General features: G+C 46.9%; 1 protein-coding gene across 3 annotated transcripts in view; it reads left to right on the top strand.

Annotated features, from left to right (window-relative positions):
- The first annotated feature begins 584 nt into the window (after nt 1-584).
- hprt1l (hypoxanthine phosphoribosyltransferase 1, like) overlaps nt 585-24,421 on the top strand; it is a 63,715-nt gene continuing 39,878 nt past the window's right edge. For 2 of the 3 annotated variants that reach the window (XM_078544640.1, XM_078544639.1), the window contains exons 1-2: nt 585-877; nt 13,115-13,221. In XM_078544640.1, coding sequence (XP_078400766.1) covers nt 860-877; nt 13,115-13,221 — 125 coding nt within the window. In that variant the 5' untranslated portion in view covers nt 585-859. Of the gene's footprint in view, nt 878-5,548; nt 7,774-13,114; nt 13,222-24,421 lie in introns of all 3 variants that reach the window. The other variant, XM_078544641.1, reaches the window with a different exon arrangement.

Raw genomic sequence — 24,421 nt, 5'->3', positions numbered from 1 at the left:
GTAGACATAGAGAAGAGTTTTCCATTCATGGAGGATAGACCAGACCTAGGAGCCTTAAATGTGATAGTCATTGATGAATTCAGTAAGAAATTCAAGAGAAGTCTCTTTGCCAAGAGTATGGTGGGAATGTGGAACTTGCTACCATATGGAGCAGTTGAGGCAAATTGCATTGAAGCATTTAAGGAGAGGCTAGGCAAGCAAGTGATTCTACACATGAGAGAGGAAGGAACAGGAGGATATGCAGATAGGGTTGGAGAAAGTAAATAAAGTGGGAAGAGGCTCATGTGGAGCATAAACACTAGCAGAGACCAGTTGCACCCATGCTGTAAGTTTGCTACCCTAGCTGACCTCTCCAAAGCCTGGGAGACATTGACAGTGATTGACAGGTGAGGAGAGAGAGAGAGAGAGAGAGAGGAGCCCCCATCACCGCCCCCCCCCCCCACGTGGGAGGTTGCCAGGGTGACGCTGTTGTTGATTGACAGGTGAAGGACCGGCGCAGGTGCCGGTGATGATGAGGAAGGAGCGCCGGGGGGTGGGGGGGTGGGGGCCGGGACCGCGACCGCGACTGGCGTTGCCGGGGTGACGGTGACAGTGATTGACAGGTGAGCACGCGCGCTAGAAGTAACCATCGGACCGCAGTGACGTCAGTGGGTATCTCCCCACTCCCCAGCCGCAGTGAGGGTGCTGCAGCCGCTCAGCTGTTTTCGTTGCCTTTCGCCCCTTGGAGGTCAGCGCAGCGCAGCGCAGATAGACACAGACACAGACAGACACAGACGGAGTCAGCCTTCAGCTGACGCTTCCCTCTCCAATTCACCGGTCGCTCAATCTCGGCAGCTGCAGCGAGTCAACATACCTTGCAATGGCTTCGGGACTGATGGTAAGCATCTCTCTCAGTTTGCGCATTGCTTCTGCATCTAACCATTTGCTCAGGGTGGGTTAGTGTTCAACAAGCATTGACTGCTTGCAACGCCATTGAGGGTCGTTGCTGACCACACACATGTATGTCTCTGTGTTGTGTATGTGTGAGTGTGTGAGTGTCTGTCTGGTGCAGTTGATTTTTTTTCTACACAACGCACAGACGTTGCGTTACATCATTTTTGCCCTGGAAGTTTATTTAAAGTGCACTTGTTTGAAATTTCTTCTGACATGCATTTGCTGAATGGCCTTTTCGCTATTACGTGAAGTAACATTCCTGAGATTTGTTGTGAATAGCTCATTCCGTAACAGACTCATCACCGCAATTTGCTGAGCGAATGGTCATTTTGGATTATTCAATTCTCGGTTTGTGTCTGTAAGACTGGAAAGTTCCGCTCCCCCCCCCCCACCCAAGGTTATAATTGTTGTTGTTATAAAACTAAAGGTCGGGGACATTTGTTTTAATAGCTATCTGCCCTGCCCCTCCCCCGCGTATTCTATGTTAGCTCTGAATTTCATGGGAGAGTGAGGTTCATTTGTGTTAGCAGGCTGGCTACATTTGGTAAATTACTTCTTGTGTCCTTAAGTGATTTGGGGGAATAAAGTGAACGTTGCCTTACTGTCTTAACGATTCAGAAATGCACCTGCATTTAAAAATCATTGGAAGGCAAGTTTCACTGCAGTAGTCACTGACAGTTTCTAAGGAACATTCAACTTAAGTTTTAAAATATTACAAGGATTTTATAGAGCAGATAAAGAATGTCTCTTTCTTTTGATGGGGAATCTAAGACCAGGGGGCATAATCTTAAAATGAGAGCTAGCCGCTCAGGAAGCAATTTGACACACATAGGGCTGTAGAAATCTATAATTCCCTGCCTCATAATGTTGGGGAACAGTTGGAGCTTCCAAGACTTGAGATCAAGCTTGGGACATGAAACGAAGGCAAGTAAATAAAATTAAGATTGGTCATGGTGACCTGAATGACGGAGCAGGCTCGAGGAGCAGAATGGCTTACTCCTTGTTACTATGAATGGATCAGTTGGCAGCTGTGATATTGACTGTTTTGTTTTGCTGGGTCACTTTGCATATTTCACCTTTGTTATTTGCTTAAATATACGATCGGGCCCGAGAATAGAATTATGAATGTAATGTTCCATTTAAAAAAAAACATTTGTCCACTTGCAACAAAACAAGATCCTAGAATTATAATTCACTTCTGTACCCCCATCTATCAAGTCTTTCTTTGCTTTTCTAGTTTTTACTTGAAATATATTTTGCTGATTTAAAGCAAGGGATCTTAGCACTGTTGAATAATATTGAGGGGGCAAATGTTAATGTTAGAGTTCAGGCCTCTTCCAAATCTCTCTCTCCTCATGCACCATGCCCTAAAGAGGGTGTTGGTGACCATGACTATCTTCCAGGGAGTTTTTCCTTCCTCACTTCGAGTGCTAATTTTCACAACCACTGACAACCCTTTGGCTCCTATGAATTAAAACAGGATCTTGTGTCGCATGGTGCCCCCCGGTTTAAGGTATCTGAGTGAACACTGGAACATAAGAACAGTAGTCCAATTTAGCCACTTGAGCCCATTCCACCATTCCTGCGACCTTATCCATATACCTGCCATTTCCCCTTATCCTTTGATAACTATGGCTAACAAAAATCAATCACACTCTCTTTTAAAATTAACAATGAATTGAACTTCAAATGCTGTTTGTGGAAAGAGTTTCAAACTTCTACCACCCTTTGTGAGAAGGAGTATTTCTTAATTTCACTCCTGAAAGCAATAAATCCCTTTTATTCTCTGAGGTATATTGGAAATAATTTCAGATATCCTGACATGTCCTGGAATTTTCAGGAATTATCACATTGTCACGGCACATCTTTGACAGCTTTCTGTCTTGTGAGACAGTGGTTTGTGCATGGTGGTCAACTCTGTGTTTAAGCATTGCCTGGTGTGGTTCAGGAGCCCCACTGTGGCCTGCCCGGCAGTCTCTGCCACATTTGCTGCAAAGGAAGACAGTGGGCTGAGATGGTGCATGATTCACTGGCCTCTGTTTTCTCTGGGCTCTCTTCTCAACCTCTCCTCTTCCAATGCCCCTCCAGACAATGAGCCGCCGAAGACTGTCTCCCAGTTGTCAGTGTCAATGTTTGCCATCTTCATATCTAGCTTGCAGGTGCCCTTGTAGCGTAGGTATGGATGCCCAGCAGGTCATATGCCAGTGGCCTGTTCACTGTGCAGAAGGTCATAGGGTATATGGCCATCATCCATCTGATGAACGTGACCAAGCCAGTGTGGACATTATTGGCTCAATAAGTGTATGTTGGTGGAATTAGAATGTTCCAGGACTTCTGTGTTGCTGACCTTGTCTTACCAAGAGATGCCAAGGATATGTCTGAGACAGCAAAGGGGGAATCTGTTCAGCCTTTTCTCCTGCCTAGCATTTATTGTCCGGTTCTCACCACTCTAGAGGAGTGCACTGAGGATGCAGGCTTAGCAGACTCGCAGCTTGGTGTTCACAATCAGATTGCTGTTGTTCCATACTCGCTTACTCAGCTTAGACATAACAGCTGAAGCTTTTGCAGTGCATGTGTTGATTTCAACATCAAGTGACAGATCGCTGGTGATTGTGGAAATCTTTATTCCCTGACTGGGAATTGACCCAGGATGCAGTGGTGAGAGTGCCAAATCCTAACTGCCAGGCCACCAAGGAACATGGGGCATTGTTGGGGCAGGCCATAGCTGCCAGTCGCGTCAATAAGTGGCAGATAGCCAGAGCAGCCTCCAGATATGGAGGCTAGCTGCAAAATAAGCTGGGCCCCTCCTGCTGAATAAGCAGCTGGTGATGATGGTGGCAGGAAGTAGAGGGTGGTGACTCTACATCATTCAAAACCCCATAAACCTACTTTACAGCACCCTGTGATGTGGCAAACAAGGGCCACATTCAGTAAAGCCCACCACAACAAAATCTTTCAACCGTGGATGAGCTGATGGCTGTGAAGGCCGTGTTAATTGCACAGGCTTGTCTGATTATTGAAACCAGGCAATGCCCCTGCCAAGACAGTGTGGGGACCTACTGTGCAATCAGCCTCCAGCTCTAAAAGACAGGACTTCCTGTAGATGGGAAATTTCTTCGAGCCCTTTGACGATCAGCTAGCGGTGATGGGGGCAGGGTTGTGAAATCAGAGCTTCTAGCCACGACCTGACACAAATTGACCACTCCGCTCTTCATCAAGGCAGAAGGCTTTGTAGCACTGTGTATGAGCAGCCCTCTTCAGGATTAGCTCTGTCGGCCCCACTATGGGAAGGGGCTAGAAAAGGTGCCCCAACAATAATCTGCCTCGCACCAAACCTGGCTGAGAAACTGCATCCAGCAGGATTCCCCATCAGCGGCCGAAACTCTCAAAATCCTACGATCGAGGTAGATTCTTGGAAATTGCGAGAGCACCCTGTTGGGGTCAATGACCATTTTATTTTCTAACTCTTTCGCAGGATGTGAGTGCCGCTGGCAAGGCCAGCGTTTGTTGCCCACCCCTTGCTTGCTGGGCCGTTTGATAGGGCATTTAAAAGTCAACCACATTGCTGCTGTGGGTCTGGAGTCACATGTAGGCCAGACCAGGTAAGGATGGCAGATTTCCTTCCCTCAAGGACATTAGTGAACCAGATGAGTTTTTACAACAATCAATGATATTTTCATGGCCACCGTTCTCATGGCAGGTGGATGGTAAATGCCAAGCTGCCAAAATCCCAGAGGGAAACTTGAAGCAGCCGCCACAACTATCTGCAATGTACCTATTTCAAGATGCGGGCTTTGAATTCAGTGAAAAGAAGGCCACCAAGTCTTATAGATTTCTTACAAAACTAAATTAATCCTTTATTAAATAGGGAAAAATGATTTTAAGCCCATACATAGGTTTACAAATTACTACTATGATAACTCCTAGCTCTCCTGATTAATCTATCTCTAGTTACACCTCTGTTAAGGCAACCATAAAACACATATTTTTGAAAGACACAGGCAAAGTAACATAATACCCTGAACAGTCAAGTCTAAAGTGAGTTTTCTTAACTTCAGTTTCTTTAGACAGCAGCTTGAAGCTTATATGTTGGAGGCTTTTCACACTTGTTAGATCTTAGAATTCCTTCCCTTGCCCACAGCCTTCTCTCCTTTATACACATTTTCCCCTTTGAATGCAAATTCCCATTGTTTCACTATGTCTTTGGACTTTACCTCTCTAATAATAAGAATCTCTCGTGGTACCAATTTTACCTGTAATCTTTTAGAAACAGTGTGATCATTTTTCCCAACTTCTCCTGGCTAGATGAAACATTTCACCTCTCCTTTTGAATTGAAGCTAGCTTGGTTTGTTTAAAAATCCAAATGTTCCCTTTACACCTCACATTCTAAGACTTCACCTATGTTTACCTACTTAACATTTCAAATCTAGTTTATCTTCTGATACATCAAAGCCTTCAGACCAGCTGCTTTTAATTCAATTAAGACACACACACCTATTACTCTACAATAAATTCCAATAATATTATGAAAATTATTATATTTTCCTGACACTGTTATTGAGATTAACTTTATATTCCAAGTTATTTTTATTAATTGAATTTAAATTCCACCAGCTGCCCTGGTGGGATATGAACCACTATCCTCAGAGCATTTGCCTGGGCATCTGGATTGCTCGTCCACAGACATTACTATTACGCCACTATCTCCCCGACACTCTCTCTTAAGCACAAAGGGCAATCAATCTGCCACCAGGACAAAGTGAAAGAAACCTTCTATTCCAACCTTACTGCAACTCTGGTAGCTGTACCATCGCAGTCAACAATTATACTTCTTGGCGATTTCATTGCCAGGGCGGGAGTCAACCACTCCCTTTGTTTGAACACTACGAGAAAACATCGAGTTGGAAAGTCCAATTCAAACACCTCCTTCCCTGTGCATTGAACACAACCTTGTGATCACTGACACCCAATTTTGCCAAAAAATGGTGTCAAGGTATCTTGGCAACATTCAAGTTGAAGCACTAGTACTTAATAAAGTTTGTGATAGTTAGGACCAGGGATTGAAAAGATGTGCACATTACATGCGCTGTAGTTACAGCAGATGAATGCTGGTCAGACCACTCACTCATTCACTTGATATTGGCGTTAGAGGCAGACCCCAAAAGGAACTGACAACTGCGACAGATATGGAGAAAATTCAAGGTCTCTGGCCTGTCAAACAACATCAAGTTCAAGGAATTTCACGAACAAATCAATTGGAAGCTACAGGGGCACATGGTCCCACATACCAAACAATGTCCAAGATGATTGGCAATTATTGAAATCCATCATCACTCATATATGCCAAGAAATCCTTGGACACACTATCAAAAGACACCAAGACTGGTTGATGAGAGCGTTCATAAAAATATGCAAACTCATCGATTGTAAACAGCATTGCAAACCTGGCAACAGAATCCAAACACTACAAAAAAGAAGCTTGACCCCCAGACTGCCAAAGCTGAAGTTTAAAGAAGAACCTGTGATTTGAAAAGCGAATAGTGGGCAGGGAAGGCTGAGGGAATTCAATTTCTCAGTGACATGCTTTTTAACAATGAGACCTATGCACCCTCGTCACAGACCAACACTGGCATGATCCAGAGATGGTCTCTCTCCTCAGGACATCTTCAGTATCAACACTCACTGGAAAGAGCACTTTTGTAGAATTCTCAGTCAGAACTCCATGGTGGACATGCACCTGCTGGAGAATGTCCCACAGCACACAATCCGAAGTGAGCTAGATGATGATCCAAGACTTGACAAAGTGCTAACTGTCAACCAGTTGAAGAATAACAAAGCTTCTGGTTCTGACACTATCCCTGTGAAGTACCGAAAAAAGGAGACATGCTGATCTCCCAGGTACATGCCCTATTTGTGAAGCTCTGCAAAATGAAGAAACTCCAAGTCATCTTAGAGGTGTCATGATGATCTCAATCTTCAAGAAAGGCAAGTTGAACTGTAGAAACTCCAGACACTCTTATCTGTTGGCAAAGTCCTAGCTAGGTTACTTCTTCATCGCCACGTACCAATTGCAGAGGAGGTCCTCCCAGAGTCAGAATGTAGCTTCCGAGCCGCCAGACAAACAACCGACAGTCTTGACAGTACTCTAACTTCAGGGAAATTGCAGCCAGCAGAACATCCCTTTGTACATGACTTCCTTCAATCTCTCAAAATCTTGTTACGTGGTGAATTAAACTGCCCTTTGGAAGGTGCTACGGCAAAATGGATGTCCAGCTAAGTTCACAAACATCATCCATTTCCTACATAACAATACGCAAATAACAATACTGTGCAATGGCTCCATCACAGAACCCTTCCCTGTCAAAACAAGCATCTAACAGGGGTGTGTCATTGCACCAACACTTCTCAATCTTTCGAGCAGCAATTCTGCAGATTACTGTAGAAAGGCTTCCCCGCCCGCTCCCCCCCCCACCCACCACCATTACCAGGTCATGCTTCATCAGTATTGGTACCAAGAACTTCCAATCAACAAGACCAACCACTGAGAGAGGGCAGTGAGAGAGGTGGAAACAGAGGGCAGCTGTTCAAGCCAACGATCTGCTACCACCTTTATTGACCGACAACTAGTGTCCCCACTGTGGGAGAGCCTGGAAGGCTAAGATAGGGCTCATAAGCCATTGGGAAACCCACAGCCAGCACTGGCATCTCACTTAAACGCAGCCATCTGCAAGAAAGAATCATCCTCGACACGGATTGAGATGATGATGATGATGATTGTGGACCCTAGATATGAGAAATTGTCAAAACGTCCGGTGTCACATTGACAGTGCTGATTGGTGGTATGGCACATGTGTTTTCTCAAGGTAACATGTACAGAAGAAACATGACTAACACAGTAGATTGTGAACATTAATTATTGTTCATATTTTAAAGTTGTTTTGGAACTTTAAGAGGCCTGAATCTCTTGCTGTTTTGTGAAGTGCGATTGCTTATCGATTACTTTGCCATTTAAGATTGAAACCGCCTGATCAGCCTCTGTTGTGTCCTCCCTTTCCCATGGCCCACTGAGCAAAACTTCTTCTTAGGCTTACCACTGCCATAGCCCTGAACATTCACTATTCCCTAGTTTCTCTCCTATCTCCCCTCTTGCTCCTCCGAGTCCCATCTTGTCCATGAGATTCACTTCCTGCTCCCTCGATTTTCTTCCCTCTAAATTATTGGCGACCCAAATTGCTCTCCTGGCTCCTCTGTTAGTTGATATTGTTTGCTTCCCTATAGTACCGTCCCACTGCCCTTCACACCAACTATCATCACCTCTCAATAAAGCAGCCCTTGATTGGTCCGTCCTTGAAAACGAAAACTCCATCTCCAACCTTCCTTTCCTTTTCAACATCCCTGAAGGTGTTGCCATCTCTCCAATCCATGCTCATCTTTCCCGGAGCTCCAAGTCTGAATCCTTCCAATCATGTTTTGGTACAGAAATGCTCTTATCTGAAAGTCACAAGGTCCTTTGTGCCTGTGCCAAGGTGGGAGAGCAGCAGTGTGGGACTAATGGGAGAGTTCTACCAAGGGCACAAATGAATTGAAAGACATTCTCTGGCAAACGTATTCAGGAATTCAATAATGCTTTTACTCAAGAGTGGTGTGAATGTGGAACTCACTACCGTATGGAGTGATTGAGGGGATTGGTTCATTAAAAGGAAAGCATTACTTAGTTACAGCACAGAAGGAGACCATTTGGTCAATGCTGGTGTTTATGTTTTACGGGAGCCTCTTTCCACCTTATTTCATCTCCTTAAGTGAATCTTATTCTCCTTGATCACATCAGATGATGGCAAGTTCCATGTTCTGACCACTTTCTCAGTTAGAGATATTTCAACTGAATTCCTCCTTGATGTATTGGAGACTTTTCTTCATTTGTTCATGAAATGTGGGTGTCGCTGTCTAGGCCAGCTTTGATTGCCATCTCTAATTGTCCTTGAGAAGGTGGTGGTGAACTGCCTTCTTAAAGCACTGCAGCACATGTGTAGGTACACCCACAGCGCTGTTGGGGGGGGAGGTCCAGGACTTTGGCCCAGCGACAGTGAAGGAACGGTGATATATTTCTAAGTCAGGATGGTGAGTGGCTTGGAGGGGAGCTTCCAGGTGGTGGTGTTCCCATGTGTCTGCTGCCCTTGTCCTTCTAGATGGTAGTGATCATGGGTTTGGAAGGTGTCGTCTAAGGAGTCTTGGTGAGTTCAATGGTACTTCAACAATGGTGGCATTATTATTCCAATGATGATGCTTAAGAGTGCATCTCTCCCAATTTTTCTTCAGGTTTGAAGGCTCCATTTAGAAAGGCATCTCCAAAGCTTCACCTGAGCTTATAGGGATTCCCCTGGGTGGGTGATTGTCACAGCACCTTGCACTTAAGATGGTTGATTCTTGTATTTAACCATGCAGGTATTTTGCTTCAGACTTTATGCTCAGGTTGGGGAAATTATTTCTTTTTTCCAGATTTAAATTATTTTTACCTCTTTGAGAGGTAAGAAGATTGAAATTTGCTCAGTGGATAAAGACTGAAGCCTTGCACCAGCTGCCCTGGTTAGATGGCCAGGTCTGTACATGGCTTTGATCTACCCTGTTCGCACACTATCACTTGCGTCGTTCCCAAATTACTAAAGAGGGTGTGGAAATGTGGTGTAAATTGATTCTGAAAATATAAAAGAGTAAGTAGGACCTGAAATACTGGAAAAGATGGAATCTGGTTCATCTGAAAGTTGACAAGTTCAGCATAAATCTGGAGCACAATTTTTGAAACCAACAATACATACCTAAACCTGTTCAAGTGAAGACCTTACTATCTGCTTCTGACTCTGGGTCATTTATTCTGGCCACAACAGTATGTCTTCACCCCTAAATGAGCAGCTCCTATGGCATCCTATTCCTCGAGGCCTCTGAGAAAGATTAGTTATTTTATACTGCTTGGCTTAACACCCATTAAGGATTCTTAACCTAGTCTTCAACTTAATTCATTCAAGGCCTTTGTAAACAGGGAGCTTGTAAAATAAGAGCAGACATTTATCCCACTCTCATAATTGTTAGGGCAAAGGCTAACCTGGCAAAGCAAGCGCTGTAAATTAACGAGCAGTGTGCTATGACCAAAGGATTATAAATGCCATAGAAACATCTATTATTCAGTGGAGAGAAGTATAAGTGAGCTGTTTATTGGGGTTTCATTCTGCCATCTCCAAAGGCAAAGTTGAACTCCAATTGATTGATTCTCTTCTTGTGGCGTCTGATTTCATGATTAGTAGACAGAATTCCTTTGTTCTGGTAGCATGTTCGTTATTGCAGAACTGGAACATTTTTGCAACACTAGCTGCAATGCTGTGTACAAGCTTTTTGGTGTCCAGCTGTTCAAAGGTCACAATGGAGACATGAATGCGACCACAGGTGTGTCTTCCTCGACACTTGCTCAACACTGGCAACTGAGGCATTCGGGCTTCCGGCAGTAGCTCCTTGCTAAATGTTGGGACAAATTATGGTGCTGCACAATAATGTGAGAACTGTATTGTTGACCTTCCAATGAGTAGGTTGAGAGCTTGGCCATCTGCAGCAATTTCAAACGTGTGTTTCCAGATTTGGGTATTTACACTGCAAAAGCAAGAAATGCAGGGAATGGTACGCTGTTTGAGGTACCCTCCTTCAGACAAGACGTAAAAAAGTTTTTATTCACATCCTCCCCCTAAACCTCCTGCCCCTCACCTTGAACTTGTGTCTCCTTGTGACTGACCCTTCAACTAAGGGGAACAGCTGCTCCCTATCCGCCCTGTCCATGCCCCTCATGATCTTGTACACCTCGATCAGGTCGCCCCTCAGTCTTCTCTGCTCCAACGAAAACAACCCAAGTCTATCCAACCTCTCTTCATAATTTAAATGTTTCATCCCAGGCAACATCCTGGTGAATCTCCTCCCTCCAGTGCAATCACATCCTTCCTAAAATGTGGCGACCAGAACTGCACACAGTACTCCAGCTGTGGCCTCACCAAGGTTCTATACAACTCCAACGTAAGCTCCCTACTTTTGTAATCTATGCCTCGATTGATAAAGGCAAGTGTCCCATATGCCTTTTTCACCACCCCACTAACGTGCCCCTCTGCCTTCAGAGATCTATGGACACACACACCAAGGTCCTTTTGTTCCTCAGAACTTCCTAGTGTCATGCCGTTCATTGAATACTTCCTTGTCAAATTACTCCTTCCAAAGTGTATCACCTCACACTTTTCAGGGTTAAATTCCATCTGCCATTTATCTGCCCATTTGACCATCCCATCTATATCTTCCTGTAGCCCAAGACACTCAACTTCACTATTAAACACCCGGCCAATCTTTGTGTCATCCGCAAACTTACTAATCCTACCACCCACATAGTCATCTATGTCGTTTATATAAATGACAAATAATAGGGGACCGAGCGCAGTTCCCTGTGGTACGCCACTGGACACTGGCTTCTAGTCACTAAAGCATCCTTCTGTCATCACCCTCTGTCTCCTACAACTAAGCCAATTTTGAATCCACTTTATCAAATTACCCTGTATCCCCTGTGCATTTTTCTTCTTTACAAGTCTCCCATGTGGTACCTTGTCAAAGGCTTTGCTGAAATCCATATAGACTATATCAACTGCACTACCCTCATCTACACACCTGGTCACCTCCTCAAAAAATTCAATCAAGTTTGTTAGGCATGACCTCCCTCTGACAAAGCCATGCTGACTATCCCTGATCAAACTTTGCCTCTCCAAGTGGAGATAGATTCTCTTCTTCAGAATTTTCTCCAATAGTTTCCTTACCACTGACGTGAGACTCACTGGTCTGTAGTTCCCTGGCTTATTTCTACAACCCTTTCTAAATAGCAGAACCACATTAGCTGTTCTCCAGTCCTCTGGCACTTCCCCCGTGGCCAGAGAGGAATTAAAAATTTGGGTCAGAGCCCCTGTGATCTCCTCCCTTGTCTTCCTCAGCAGCCTGGGACACAAATCATCTGGACCTGGAGATTTGTCCACTTTTAAGCCTGCCAACACCTCCAATACCTTGTCACTCTCTATATCAATTTGCTTAAGAACCTCGCAGTCTCTCTCCCCGAGTTCGGTACCTTCATCCTCATTCTCTTGGGTGAAGACCGTTGTGAAGTATTCGTTCAGCACTCTAGCGATGTCCTCTGGTTCCACCCATAGATTGCCCCCTTGGTCCCTTATGGGCCCTACTCTTTCCCTGGTTATCCTCTTCCCATTGATATACTTATAGAATATTGAATAAGAGCAGGGAAGTTCTCCCCAATATCTTGGCAATATTTATACCTCAACCAACAGAAATAAAACCGGTTAGCTGGCCATTATTCTTTTCGCTGTTTGTGGGACCTTACTGTGCATAAGAAACAGGAGCAAAAGTAGGCCACTCAGTCCACCAGGCCTGCTCCACCATTCAATAAGATCATGGCTGATCTGATTGTGGCCTTAACTCCACATTTCTGCTTGGCTTCCATAACCCTTGAGCCCCTTGTCAATCAAAAATCTGTCTAACTCGGTCTTGAATATATTCAGTGACCCAGCCTCCACTGCTTGGTGGGTAAGAGAATTGCAAAGACTAATGACACCCTGAGAGAAGAAATTTCTCCTTATTTTTGTCTTATATGAGAGACCCCTTATTTTTAAATGGTGCCCCCTGGATCTAGATTTTTCCACCAAGGAAAACATCCTCTCAGCATCTATCCTGTCAAGCCCCCTCAGAATCCCTGCTCAACCTTTTCCTCATAAAATAACCCCTTCATCCCAGGAATCGCCTAGTGAACCTTATGAGCATTGGCTGCTGCATTTCCTGCATTGCAACAACTTCTCTTCCAAAAAGTACTTCATTGGCTGTGAAGCATTTTGGAATCTCCTGAGGTCATGAAAGGTGCTATGTAAATGGTGGTTCTCTCTTTGGATGTCTTGAGCATGCCTTTCCTTCCATATGATGTGGGTCTTGACCTCCTATCCAGCCTCTACCTCCAGAGGCAGTGGCATTGATAAAGCACAGCATTAACTCTACTGAGAGACAACGCTGTGAAATGTATCAGATCCCTTCTTATGTTCTTACTGAAATGCAATTGAAGTTGTATTGGAATAAATTTGGAATTAACTGCTATTTCAATTTCTACAGATCAGTGACAATGAAAGTGGTTACGACCCAGAGTTGTTTTGTATCCCAAAACACTATGTAGAAGATCTGGAAAGAGTTTTCATTCCTCATGGTCTTATTATGGACCGGTAAGCAATGTTACTCCATGCTTTATGTTGACTGCCTCCCATTGTCTTTGAGCTAATGTCCTCTAACTTTTAAAGCAGATGTATTATTTTTTTCACATCGCATCATCTATTTGAATATGATCTACCTTTTTTTTTTGAAGGTGGAAGGACAAGGAGATTGTTCAAAAAAAAAATGTACGGGATCCTTGCTTTATAAACAGAAGTATAGAATAAAAAAGCAAGGAAGTTATGCTAAATCTTCGCAAATCGCTTGCTTGGCCCCAGCTAGTCCGTTTGATGTTGGGTGGTAAGGCACAGTTCGGATGTGTTTAATGCTGTTTAGACTGGTGAAGTTCTGAAATTCAGCACTTGTAAATACGGCTCCATTGTCTGATACAATAACTTTGGGCAACCTGTGAGCCGAAAAGCACTGGTGTAACCTTTCGATGGTAGCGTGAGACGTAGGTGATTTCACCTCAATAATCTCCATCCATTTTGAGTGTGCATCGACTATGAGTGAAAACATTGTGCCTAGAAATGGACCCACGTGGTCTGTATGGATCCGTACTCATGGTCGGCCAGGCCATTCCCAAGTGGGGTTGCGACTGGCAACTTTTGCTGCAGCTGGCACTGCTGACAGTGCTTGACTAGCTTCTCGATATCTGCATCTATACCAGGCCACCACACGTGACTCCTGGCGAGCATTTTTCATTTTAGAAACGCCAGGATGAGCGCTGTGTAATTCAGTTAGGAGCAGCCCTCTGCCTGGTACAGGAACGACTACTCTTGCTCCCCAGAGCATGATGCCATCCTAACAGCTCAATTCGTATTTGCGGGTAAAAAAAATGGTTTCATTTCCTCAGAGACTGGTTCATTTAACCATCCTGTGTAAGTATCTGGTCTCTAACTGTGGACAGAAGCGGATCTCGATTGGTCCAGTTCCTGATCTGCTTCGTGCAGATGGGCGATGTGTCTGAGAAATTCAATGCAAGGGCGATTCCTTGGGGTACAGGAGTACACATGATGCTTTTTAGCAAGGGTAGGTGGCTAAGGACGTCCGCGTTTGTTGTGTATATCCCAGGTTGGCGTTTGAAAGTGTATTCGTATGTGGGCAGAATGAATGCCCATCGCTGAATTCTTGCTGAGGCTATTGGCGGGATAGCCTTGTCTTCTTTGAAAGGACCCAAAAGCGGCTTATGATCGGAGATGCTAGTAAAGTGCCTGCCATGTAAGTACTGGTGGAATTTTCTAACTCCGAAGACTATTGACAGTCCTTCCTTCTCAATCTGCGAATAACTTTTTCCAGCCACTGAGAGGGTTCTTGATACATAACCTACTGGCCTCTCAGAGCCGTTGTCCATTTCATGGGAAACTACTGCCCCAGCACCATATGGAGAGGTATCGTAGGTCAATAATCAACTCTTTAGATGGGTCAAAGTGCACTAACAAGGTTGAGGAGTGCAGCAGTTGTTGCCTCCTGTGGACCCTTCCAAGACCAATGATGGTGTTTCTTCAGCAGTGTGTGCAAGGGGGCCAGTATAGTCGATAAGTTGGGTAAAAATCGTCCGTAGTAGTTTACCATCCCTAAAAATGATTTGAGTTCAGTGATATTTGTGAGGGAAAGCACCTCCTTTATCGTCTTTACCTTTTCTTCCATGGGGTGTAATCCTTGTCCGTCTACACGGTGCCCCAGTTGGGTGACCTCAGTGGCTTGGAAAGTGCATTTCTCATTTTTTAGGTGAATTCCCGCCCCAAGAAATCATTTTATGCTCAGCCTCTGTCAATCCAGTTATGAGGACATCATCAAGGTATACAACCCATGGTAGTCCCTGTAGCAAACTCTCCATCGTCTTTTGAAACAGTGCGCATGCTGAGGACATGTCAAAAGGTAGGCGCGTATACTGGAATAGGCCTTTGTGTGGGTTTATTGTGACATACCCCCGGGATGTGTTATCTAACTCGAGTTGATGGTACACGTGGCTCATAGACGACTCAGTGTAGGATTTACCTCCTGCCAGCTTTGTGTACAAGTCTTCAATTCTTGAAATTGGATATTTATCCAACTTGGTGGTCTGATTAACTGTTAGCTTGTATTCGCCGCAAATATGGGCGATCTTATCCGATTCCAGTATGGGAACGATAGGTGCTGCCCATTCCGAAAATTGAACCAGCTGTGTGATGCTTAGTTCCTCCAACCTGTTTAACTCAGTATCCACTTTTTCCCTTAAGGCATATGGTACTGGTGTTGCCTTAAAAAATCAGGGAGTTGCCTCTGGACCAACATAAATCTTGGCTTGCAAGTCTTTGATTTTTCCTAATTCATTACGAAAGACGCTGTCGTATTTTTTTTAACAATTCTAGCAGTCCTGCTGAGCACACTCGAAAAATCTCGGACCAAGTTAACTTGATTTATTTTAGTCAGTCATGGCCCAGAAGGCTTGTTCCTTCCCCAGTCACTATTATCACCGGGAGCTGGGCTGCCCATAGCTCACAGGTGCCATGGTGGTGCCTTTTACTTTTATTGCTTCCGCTGTGTAAGTCTTCAACTGGGCAGAAGCTCTCTCCAGGCTCAAGTGTTGGTTACCTTCTCTCAGGTACTGAAACGTGTGCTCACCCATCACTGTGGCTGATGCCCCTGTATCCACCTCCATAACTAGAGGCTCCCTGTTTATGTAGAGTGTGACAGTAACAGGGTTTGCCTTGACTGCTTTAAGATTAAAAAGAGAGTGAATGTCAGGATCAGTTACTTCAGGCTGTTTCACATTATGTATTTCTAACATCTTTGCTGGCTGGTTACTGGGCAGTCTGGACTTAGCTCTGCACTGCTTTATCAAATGTCCTCTTTTGCGACAGTAATAACACTCGGCCTCCTTAATTCTACATGTTTCAGGAGTGTGGTTACCCCCACATCAGTAACATTCCAACTTCAGGATCGCTGTCTGATTCCCTCCGGTATATTTTTTTGATTTCTGGGTGATTGGGAATGATTCCGGCTTCGCGGCTGCTTCAGTGATTTTGGCGCCGCGCTTGGCTGCAGGTTCCCGCCCTAACTTGTAGACAGGGGCATTTTGCAAGCTCTGTAGTTCCTGCAAATCTTTTTTCAGTGTTTTCCGTTGCTCGTTTAAAATTTACATCAACTTTTGCCAGCAATCGACACTGGCATCGTTGCGTTTGCCAAAACTAACCGATTCCATAGCATGTCATTCAAAGTGGCTCTGAAATCTCAATGCTGTGAAAATTGCTTCAACTTAGCAATGTAAGTCGCGATCGATTCACCTGGGGCCCTCACCTTCATACTAAATTTGAATCTTTACATAATAACTGATGGTTTGGCCTGAAAATGGCCCTTCACTAAATCCATGAGGCCACTGAACGATTTGGAGTCTGGCGCACTGGGGCTGTGTGAGTGAGAATAAGGCTGTAGGTTTGGCTCCCACAGATGCTCAAGGGAACTGGTTTGTGCTTTACCTCCTCCCCTATTTCGTTGGCCAGGAAATAAAACCCGAGGCGCTCAATGTACTGGCTCCAGTCCTCTGTGGAGGAGTCAAATGGATCGATCCTCCCAAAGAGAGGCATCCTGGTGAGTGTACCATCACCAGATGTAGAGATGTACTACAGAGAGGCTTCTTTAGTTTTTTTTTATTGTAAAAATATACTTTATTCATAAAAAATCTTCAATCACATTCAAAACCATTTCAAAAACAACATTACAAGGGTACAATCCAGGTTAAACTTTTACAAAATGTATCACCAGGTGCATCAGTACAAACAATATTACAATCATTTACAGCCTTTCATTTTGATCTGTACAGCCCGAGGGGCTCTAAACAGTTCCCAGTCTCTCGGTGCGCTGTGGTAGAAAGGTCTTAGACAGCGACCCTTCCCCATTGCGCCTTTGCGGCAGCTGCCCCAAGCTTTAGTGCGTCCCTCAGCACGTAGTCCTGGACTTTGGATTGTGCCAGTCCGCAACAATCGGTCGGGGACAACTCTTTGTGCTGGAAGACCAACAAGTTTCGGGCAGACCAAAGCGCGTCTTTCACCGAGTTGATGATCCTCCAGCTGCAGTCGATGTTTGTCTCGGTGTGTGTCCCTGGGAACAGCCCGTAGAGCACAGAGTCCTGTGTCACAGAACTGCTCGGGATGAACCTCGACAGCAACCACTGCATCTCTCTCCAGACTTTCTTTGCAAAGGCACAATCCACAAGGAGGTGAACAACGGTCTCTTCCCCACCACAGCCACCTCGAGGGCATCGTGCAGAGGGGGTGAGACTCCTGGCGTGTAGGAAGGATCTGACGGGGAGGGCCTTTCTCACCACCAGCCAAGCTACGTCTTGGTGCTTGTTGGAAAGTTCTGGCGATGAGGCATTCTGCCAAATGACTTTGACAGTCTGCTCGGGGAACCATCCCACAGGGTCCACCCTCTCCTTATCCCTCAGGGCCTCTAGGACGTTACGTGCTGACCACTGCCTGATGGACTTGTGGTCAAAGGTGTTTTTCTGCATAAATTTTTCCACCAGGGACAGGTGGTACGGCACGGTCCAACTACTTGGAGCGTTCCGCGGCAGCGTGGCCAGACCCATCCTTCGCAACACCGGGGACAGGTAGAACCTCAGCACGTAGTGACACTTGGTGTTTGCGTACTGAGGGTCTACGCACCGCTTGATGCAGCCACACACAAAGGTGGCCATCAGTATGAGGGCGATGTTGGGCACGTTTTTTCCCCCTTTATCTAGAGGCTTGTACATCGCGTCCCTGCAGACACGATCCATTTTCGACCTCCAGATAAAGCGGAAGATGGCTCGAGTGATCGCCATCGCGCAGGAGTGTGGAATGGGCCAGACCTGCGCCACGTACAGCAACAGCGAGAGTACCTCACACCTGATGACCAGGTTCTTACCCGCAATGGAGAGGGAGCGTCGCTCCCATATGCCCAGTTTCCTTTTCACCATAGCCACTCGCTCCTTCCAGTTTCTAACGCATGCCCCGGTCCCTCCGAACCATATCCCCAGCACCTTCAGGCCGTCAGCCCTGACAGTGAAGGGGACAAAGGATCGGTCAGCCCAGTTCCCAAAGAACATGGCCTCGCTCTTCCCACGATTTACCTTGGCTCCCGAGGCCAGTTCGAACTGGTCGCAGACGTGCATCAGTCTGCGCACCGACAGCGGATCCGAGCAGAAGACGGCGACGTCGTCCATGTACAGGGAGGCTTTTACCTGAGTGCCTCCACTGCCTGGGATCGTCACTCCTCTTATGCCCGGATCCTTCCTGATGGACTCGGCAAAGGGTTCTATGCAGCACACGAAAAGGACAGGCGAGAGAGGACAGCCCTGCCTGACTCCAGATTTAATCGGAAAGCTATCTGTTTCCCACCCATTGATTGAGACTGCGCTACTGATGTTAGTGTAGAGCAGTTGGATCCAATTTCGAATTCCCTCCCCAAAGCCCATTTTGGAGAGCACATCCCCCATGTAGGTGTGCGATATTCTGTCAAAGGCCTTCTCCTGATCCAAGCTGATGAGGCAGGTATCCACACCCCTGTCCTGTACATAGGCAATCGTATCCCTGAGCAGCGCCAGGCTGTCAGAGATCTTCCTGCCTGGCACAGAGCAGGTCTGGTCAGGGTGAATCACCAATTCCAGAGCGGATTTGACCCGGTTGGCGATGACCTTGGACAGAATCTTATAGTCCACATTCAACAGTGAAATGGGTCGCCAATTTCTAATTTCCTCCCTTTCCCCCTTGTGCTTGTAGATGAGGGTGATGATGCCTTTCCTCATGGATTCTGACATGCTGCCGGCCAGGAGCATACTCTCGTACACTTCTAGCAGGTCTGGGCCGATCAAGTCCCACAGAGCCGAATACAACTCCGCCGGCAGGCCGTCGCTTCCGGGGGTTTTACTCTTCTCGAAGGACTCGAGGGCCTTAGTCAGTTCGTCAGGAGTTAGCGGTTTGTCTAGGCTCTCCCGCGTACTGTGGTCTAAGACCTCCGTGATAGAGGACAGGAAGGACTGGGAGGCCGTGCTGTCCGTGGGCTTCACGTCATACAGACCGGCATAAAAGGATTTGCTGATCCTCAGAATGTCGGACCGTGATGACTTTACTGAGCCGTCTTCTTCCTTCAGGCTGCTGATCACAGAGCGCTCTCTGTGTACCTTTTGGAAGAAGAAACGTGAGCACGTCTCATCCTGCTCCACGGAGCGGACTCTGGAACGGAAGATGATCTTGGAGGCCTCCGAGGCAAAGTGCGAGGCTTGCTGGCCCTTCACCTCTTGGAGCTCCTCCTTGACATCGACCCCCATCGACTGCAGCCGGAGCAGATTCTGCATCTTTTCCTGGAGTCGGGACATTTCCCTCTGTTCCTTTCTAGCTTTCTGGGTGCCTTTGCGGATGAAAAACCTCTTGATGCTTCCCTTGATCACTTCCCACCAGTGTGTCAGGGACTCAAAGAGGGGTTTCACGGTTCTCCAACCTTTGTAATCCCTCTTGAGCTCCTCAATGTTCTCTGGGGTCAGCAGTTGCACATTTAGCTTCCATGCCCCCCTGCCCACCCTCAGGTCTTCCTCCAAGTGGCAGTCCGCCAGTAGGAGGCAGTGGTCAGAGAAGAACACCGGCTTGACCTCGGTGGATCTGACTGTGAATGCACGGGACACAAACAGGAAGTCTATCCTGGAACGAATGGACCCGTCTGGCCGCGACCAGGTGTATCTACGCTGCGCTCCGTCTGCAGGGTTGCTGAAGACGTCGTGCAGCTTGGCATCCTTAACTGTTTCCATCAGGGATCTGGACGTAGCGTCCAATCTGCTTCCGGCCCTGCCGGATCGTCCAGCCACATCGATGATGCAGTTGAAGTCCCCGCCCAGAATGACCGGCCTGGAGGTCGCCAGCAGCAGTGGGAGCTGCTGAAAAACCTCCAGCCGCTCAGCCCCTTGTGCCGGGCCGTACACGTTAATTAACCGGAGTGGAGCGTTCTTGTACATTACGTCTGCTACCAGGAGTCGCCCGCCCACCACCTCCTTGACCTCGGAGACGGTGAAGTTGCCTCCCCGCAGCAGAATACCCAGGCCGGAGGAACGAGAGTCGTTTCCGCCCGACCAGATCGATGGCCCGTGGGACCACCATCGTGACCATTGCCTGTAGGAGCTGAGGTGCGGTATCGCACACTCCTGCAGAAACAACAGGTCAGCTTTGACCTTGGCTAGGTAGTCCAAGGTCGCAACACATCGCGTAGTAGATTTAATGCTACGCACATTTATGGATACAATCTTTAAACCCATATTAAAGCATTTATTCTCCTACCAAACCCACTGTCTCTGAGAGTCCCAGACCTTTAGTCTGCTCCTTCATACCCGTAGTGAGCTCAAATTCCTTCACTTTGGATGGGCTGAGGTAGATCTCCTTGGCCGTGTTCTGCTCCAGTGGCATCTGGAGGTTCACGTAGTGAGCGGGTTTTGAGATGACCTTTGCTGGAGAAGCTTCTCCAAAACTCACCCCCTCTGGGGGGTTGCTGTTCCCGGCTTCCTGGAGCTGGGATGCGATGATTGCCTCACTGCTCCCAGATTCCAGGGGCTGTGGTGCACTGGCCTCCTCAGGTTGCAGGCAAAGTTGGGAAAGTTGGGGTGCGCTGGGCTCCTTGTTGTCTCCAATTTTCTGGAGCTCGGGTGTCTCGTCCTCCAACGCCCTGGAGCTTTGCCGCCTCTTCTGTCGGTGCCGCTCTGGCACTTCATCATCCGAAGAGCTGCTGCCCTTGTCATCCGTGTCGGATGGGAGACGCCTCTTGCCGCTTCTCTGGGAAACGCCTTTGCTTCTTCTTCGCTCCCTCTTACTTTTCTTGTTCTTCACCGTCCGCCACTCCCCCTGCTGCTTTTCCACTGCTGCCTCCTCCTCCATTGATTCGCTGTCCTGAGGACTGGAAGGTTCAGGGGGTAGTGCTGTTGATTGGCTCTCTGTTGCCTCAATCTCTTTCTCCACCTTGTCTCTCTCTGTGTCCTCCTTTGTCCCGTTGAGCTCCCTGGGGGCCTTGGTGGTTGGAGTGACACGGAACCTTTCTTCTGCTTCCCCCTGGTCGGCTTTGGCTGCCTGTGCGTAAGTACGGCAGCGTTTGGGGCAGGTCCTGTAGAGGTGACTTGCCTCGCCACACAGGTTGCAGCACTTGGCCTGTTTGCAGTCTTTTGTCTGGTGCCCTTCCTGTTTGCAGATCTTGCAGAGGGAGGCGCTGCAGTTGGCTGCCACATGACCAGCCTTGCCGCATGAGCGACAATGCTTGGGTTGCCCAGCGTAGACCAGGTAGCCCCGGTTTCCCCCGATAGCGAAACTGGAGGGAGGGTGGAAAATGGCTCCCTTACCATCGGTCTTTAGCGTGACCTTAAACAGGCGTTTGCCTGTCCAGATCCCCAAGTCGTCTCGAATCTCGGTGCCGCTCCCCACCTTATCGAAGTACCTGGTGAGGAAGGTGACCACGTCGGCGACAGGGACGAAGGGGTTGTACACATGCACCATCACCTCACGTTCCCGTTGCAACGGCAGAGAAAAGTGCGGCTCCGCCGTCAGGATCTTCATCTCCGGCAGGTCTCTCTTCTCCTCGAACACCCTCAGGAGCCGGACGCAGTCTGCCACTCGCTTGAACGTCACGTCGAAATAACCACCTTTGCGGGAGTCGTGCAGGGTGAAGATCTCCGTAGCTTGGAAGCCGCACGCCTTCAACAGGATCCTCCTGGTGAAGAAGCCCCGATCCATAGGTGATCCTCCTTCGTCGCTGTGGTTCACCGTGACTCGGACGGTGATAGGTAACCCACGGTATGGATTTGGATTGCGATTGGTTATCGCCCTTCCATCCCGACCTTGCCTTGGCAGGACCATGGTGTCGCCCCTGCAACACTACACTTGATCTTAGCCAAAAGGCCGAGAAGAGAGGCTTCTTTAGTTGAACAACGAGCTTTATTTACAGAGCTGCTGGATTAGCTGCAGGCCTCTAACAATACGTCCCCTGGAGTAGGAGAACTCCACTCCTTTGTAAGACTCCCTGTGCTAGGTGCTGATTGGCTGTTCTGAACACGTGACCCTTACTCACCAAGGCTGGCCTTAAAGCAACAATCACCACGCTATGTGAACAAACCTTCTAGTTGTTAAAGATATCAAGGGTTATGGGGATAGTCCAGGAAAATTATGTTGAGGTAGAACATCAGCCACAATCTAGGTGAATGGCAGAGCAGGCTCGAGGGATCAAATGGCTTCCTCCTTCTATTTCCTGTGTTCCTAAATTGATGAAGATGGCAGGGTGTGTTGAGAAAGCGGTTGATGAGGCAATACTGTATGCTGGACTTTATAAATAGAGGCATAGAGTTCCAAAGCAAGAAAGTTATGGTGAACCTGTTTAAAAACATTGGTTTGACTTGAACTGGAGTATTGTGCCCAGAATTGGACAGCACACTTTAGGAAGGACATTGAAAGCATTGGATAGAGTGCCAACAATATTGATGGGAATGTTTATGAGACTTCAGTTACATGGATAGATTGGCGAAGCTGGGGCTGCTTTCTTTAGAAAAGAGATCGAGAAGAGGGGTCATGAGGGGTCTGGACAGACTAGATAGGGAGAAACATCCCATTGGCGGAAAGGTTCGAGAAGCATGATTTAAGGTGATTGGCAAAGAGGCAAAGGCCACATGAGGGAAAAACATTTATACAGTGAGTGGTTAGGATGTGGAAAGCACTGCCTGAAGGATTGGTGGAGGCCGAAAACAAATTGGCGTGACTACGGGGAAAAGGGCAGGGGAGTAGAACTAGCTGAGTAGCTTTGCAAAGAGCCAGCATGAATATGGTTGGCTGAATGGCCTCCTTCCATGCTGTTATCATTCTATTATTCAATTTTATGATCCTATAGCTACAGAAGCTGGGATTGTTCCCCTTGGAGCAGAGCATAGAAGGTTCGGGGGTGATTTAATAGAAGTGATCGCAATTGTGAAGCAATTAGATACAGTAAGTAAGAAGAAACTGATTCCAGTGGCAGAAGTGTCGGTAACCAGAGGACACAGATTTAAGGTAAATGGCAAAAGAACCAAAGGTGAAATGAGGAGAAATTCTTTCACTCGACGAGTTGTGATCTAGAAAGCACTGCCTGAATGGGTTGTGGAAGTAGATTCAATAGTAAGGTTCAAAAAGGGAATATGATAAATACTTGAAGGGGAAAAATGTGTAGGGCTTTGGGGAAAGGGATTGGTGGATGGCCCCTTTTCAAAGAGTTGGCGCAAACATGGTGGGTCGAATGGCCTCCTGTGCTATGTCATTCTATGATTCTGCAACTTGTACTTGGATTACATGAACGTGTGGTTGCTAATTTTCCATTGTGTAAAAGAGGAGTTTGTTTCTCTTTTTTTTCCCTTGAGGCTTTGTTGCTTTCCAATGCCATTTATAGCTCTCTCTGGGGACAGGCAGCTCTCCCACTTGAGTGCCAGCTGAAGTTGGCTTTTAAACGTGTGAAGGGCTGGATTAGGAATCACTTTGCCTAACACCACACCTGCCAAAAGCCACAGAACACTGAACTCTTGCTTATGGCAAATGAATTCAGAAGAGCCAGCATCTAGCCTTCTAAAAGAAATTAGACCAATGGGCTGAATTGGTGACAATCTCGGAATGCGGAGGAACAGGAGGAACAGACCATAATTTCCTAAACACTGGGAGTTTTGCCAATTGATGGACAGTGGCAAGTATTCCACTCTTCTTTTAAAAAGTGAGAAAAGGCACAAATCAGGAATTTTGTAGATCAGCAATTCCTTGGTGACACAGAAAACATTGGAAATACTCAACAGCTCAGGGAGCATCGGTGAAGAACGAAACGAGATGAGTTAACAAGACGAATTTTACAGGCCACCCACGGACAGGAAGGTAGGTGGGTGGATCCGTTAATTAGGGTGTCATGCCATCTCTGGCATACCCTCCATCACCTCGCCTGCCCCCGCCTCTATTTTACAATCAACGGCGGGGAGGTGGGGGGGTTAGCATCGGGTGGGTAGCCTGCCAGTGGCTCAGTTGAGGCTCTTAATGGGCAATTAATGCCCCGTTAAGGGCTTCATTCTGATGCTGCTCTGATTTACTGAGTGGAGGGAGAACTTGGCGGGCGGCTGGCCAGTTAAAGTGGGGGGTAGTGTTGGGGGAGTCCCTTGCCAGACCCTTGGTGCCAATTTGCCTCCTCCTCCCCACCCTGCCCCAATATGCCCCATACTCTCCA

This window comes from Cetorhinus maximus, chromosome 6 (genome assembly GCF_964194155.1).
Source record: "Cetorhinus maximus chromosome 6, sCetMax3.hap1.1, whole genome shotgun sequence".
Classification (NCBI taxonomy): Eukaryota; Metazoa; Chordata; class Chondrichthyes; order Lamniformes; family Cetorhinidae; genus Cetorhinus; species Cetorhinus maximus.
Note: the sequence above shows the minus strand (reverse complement) of the source record. Positions and strands in the feature narration are given on the sequence as shown.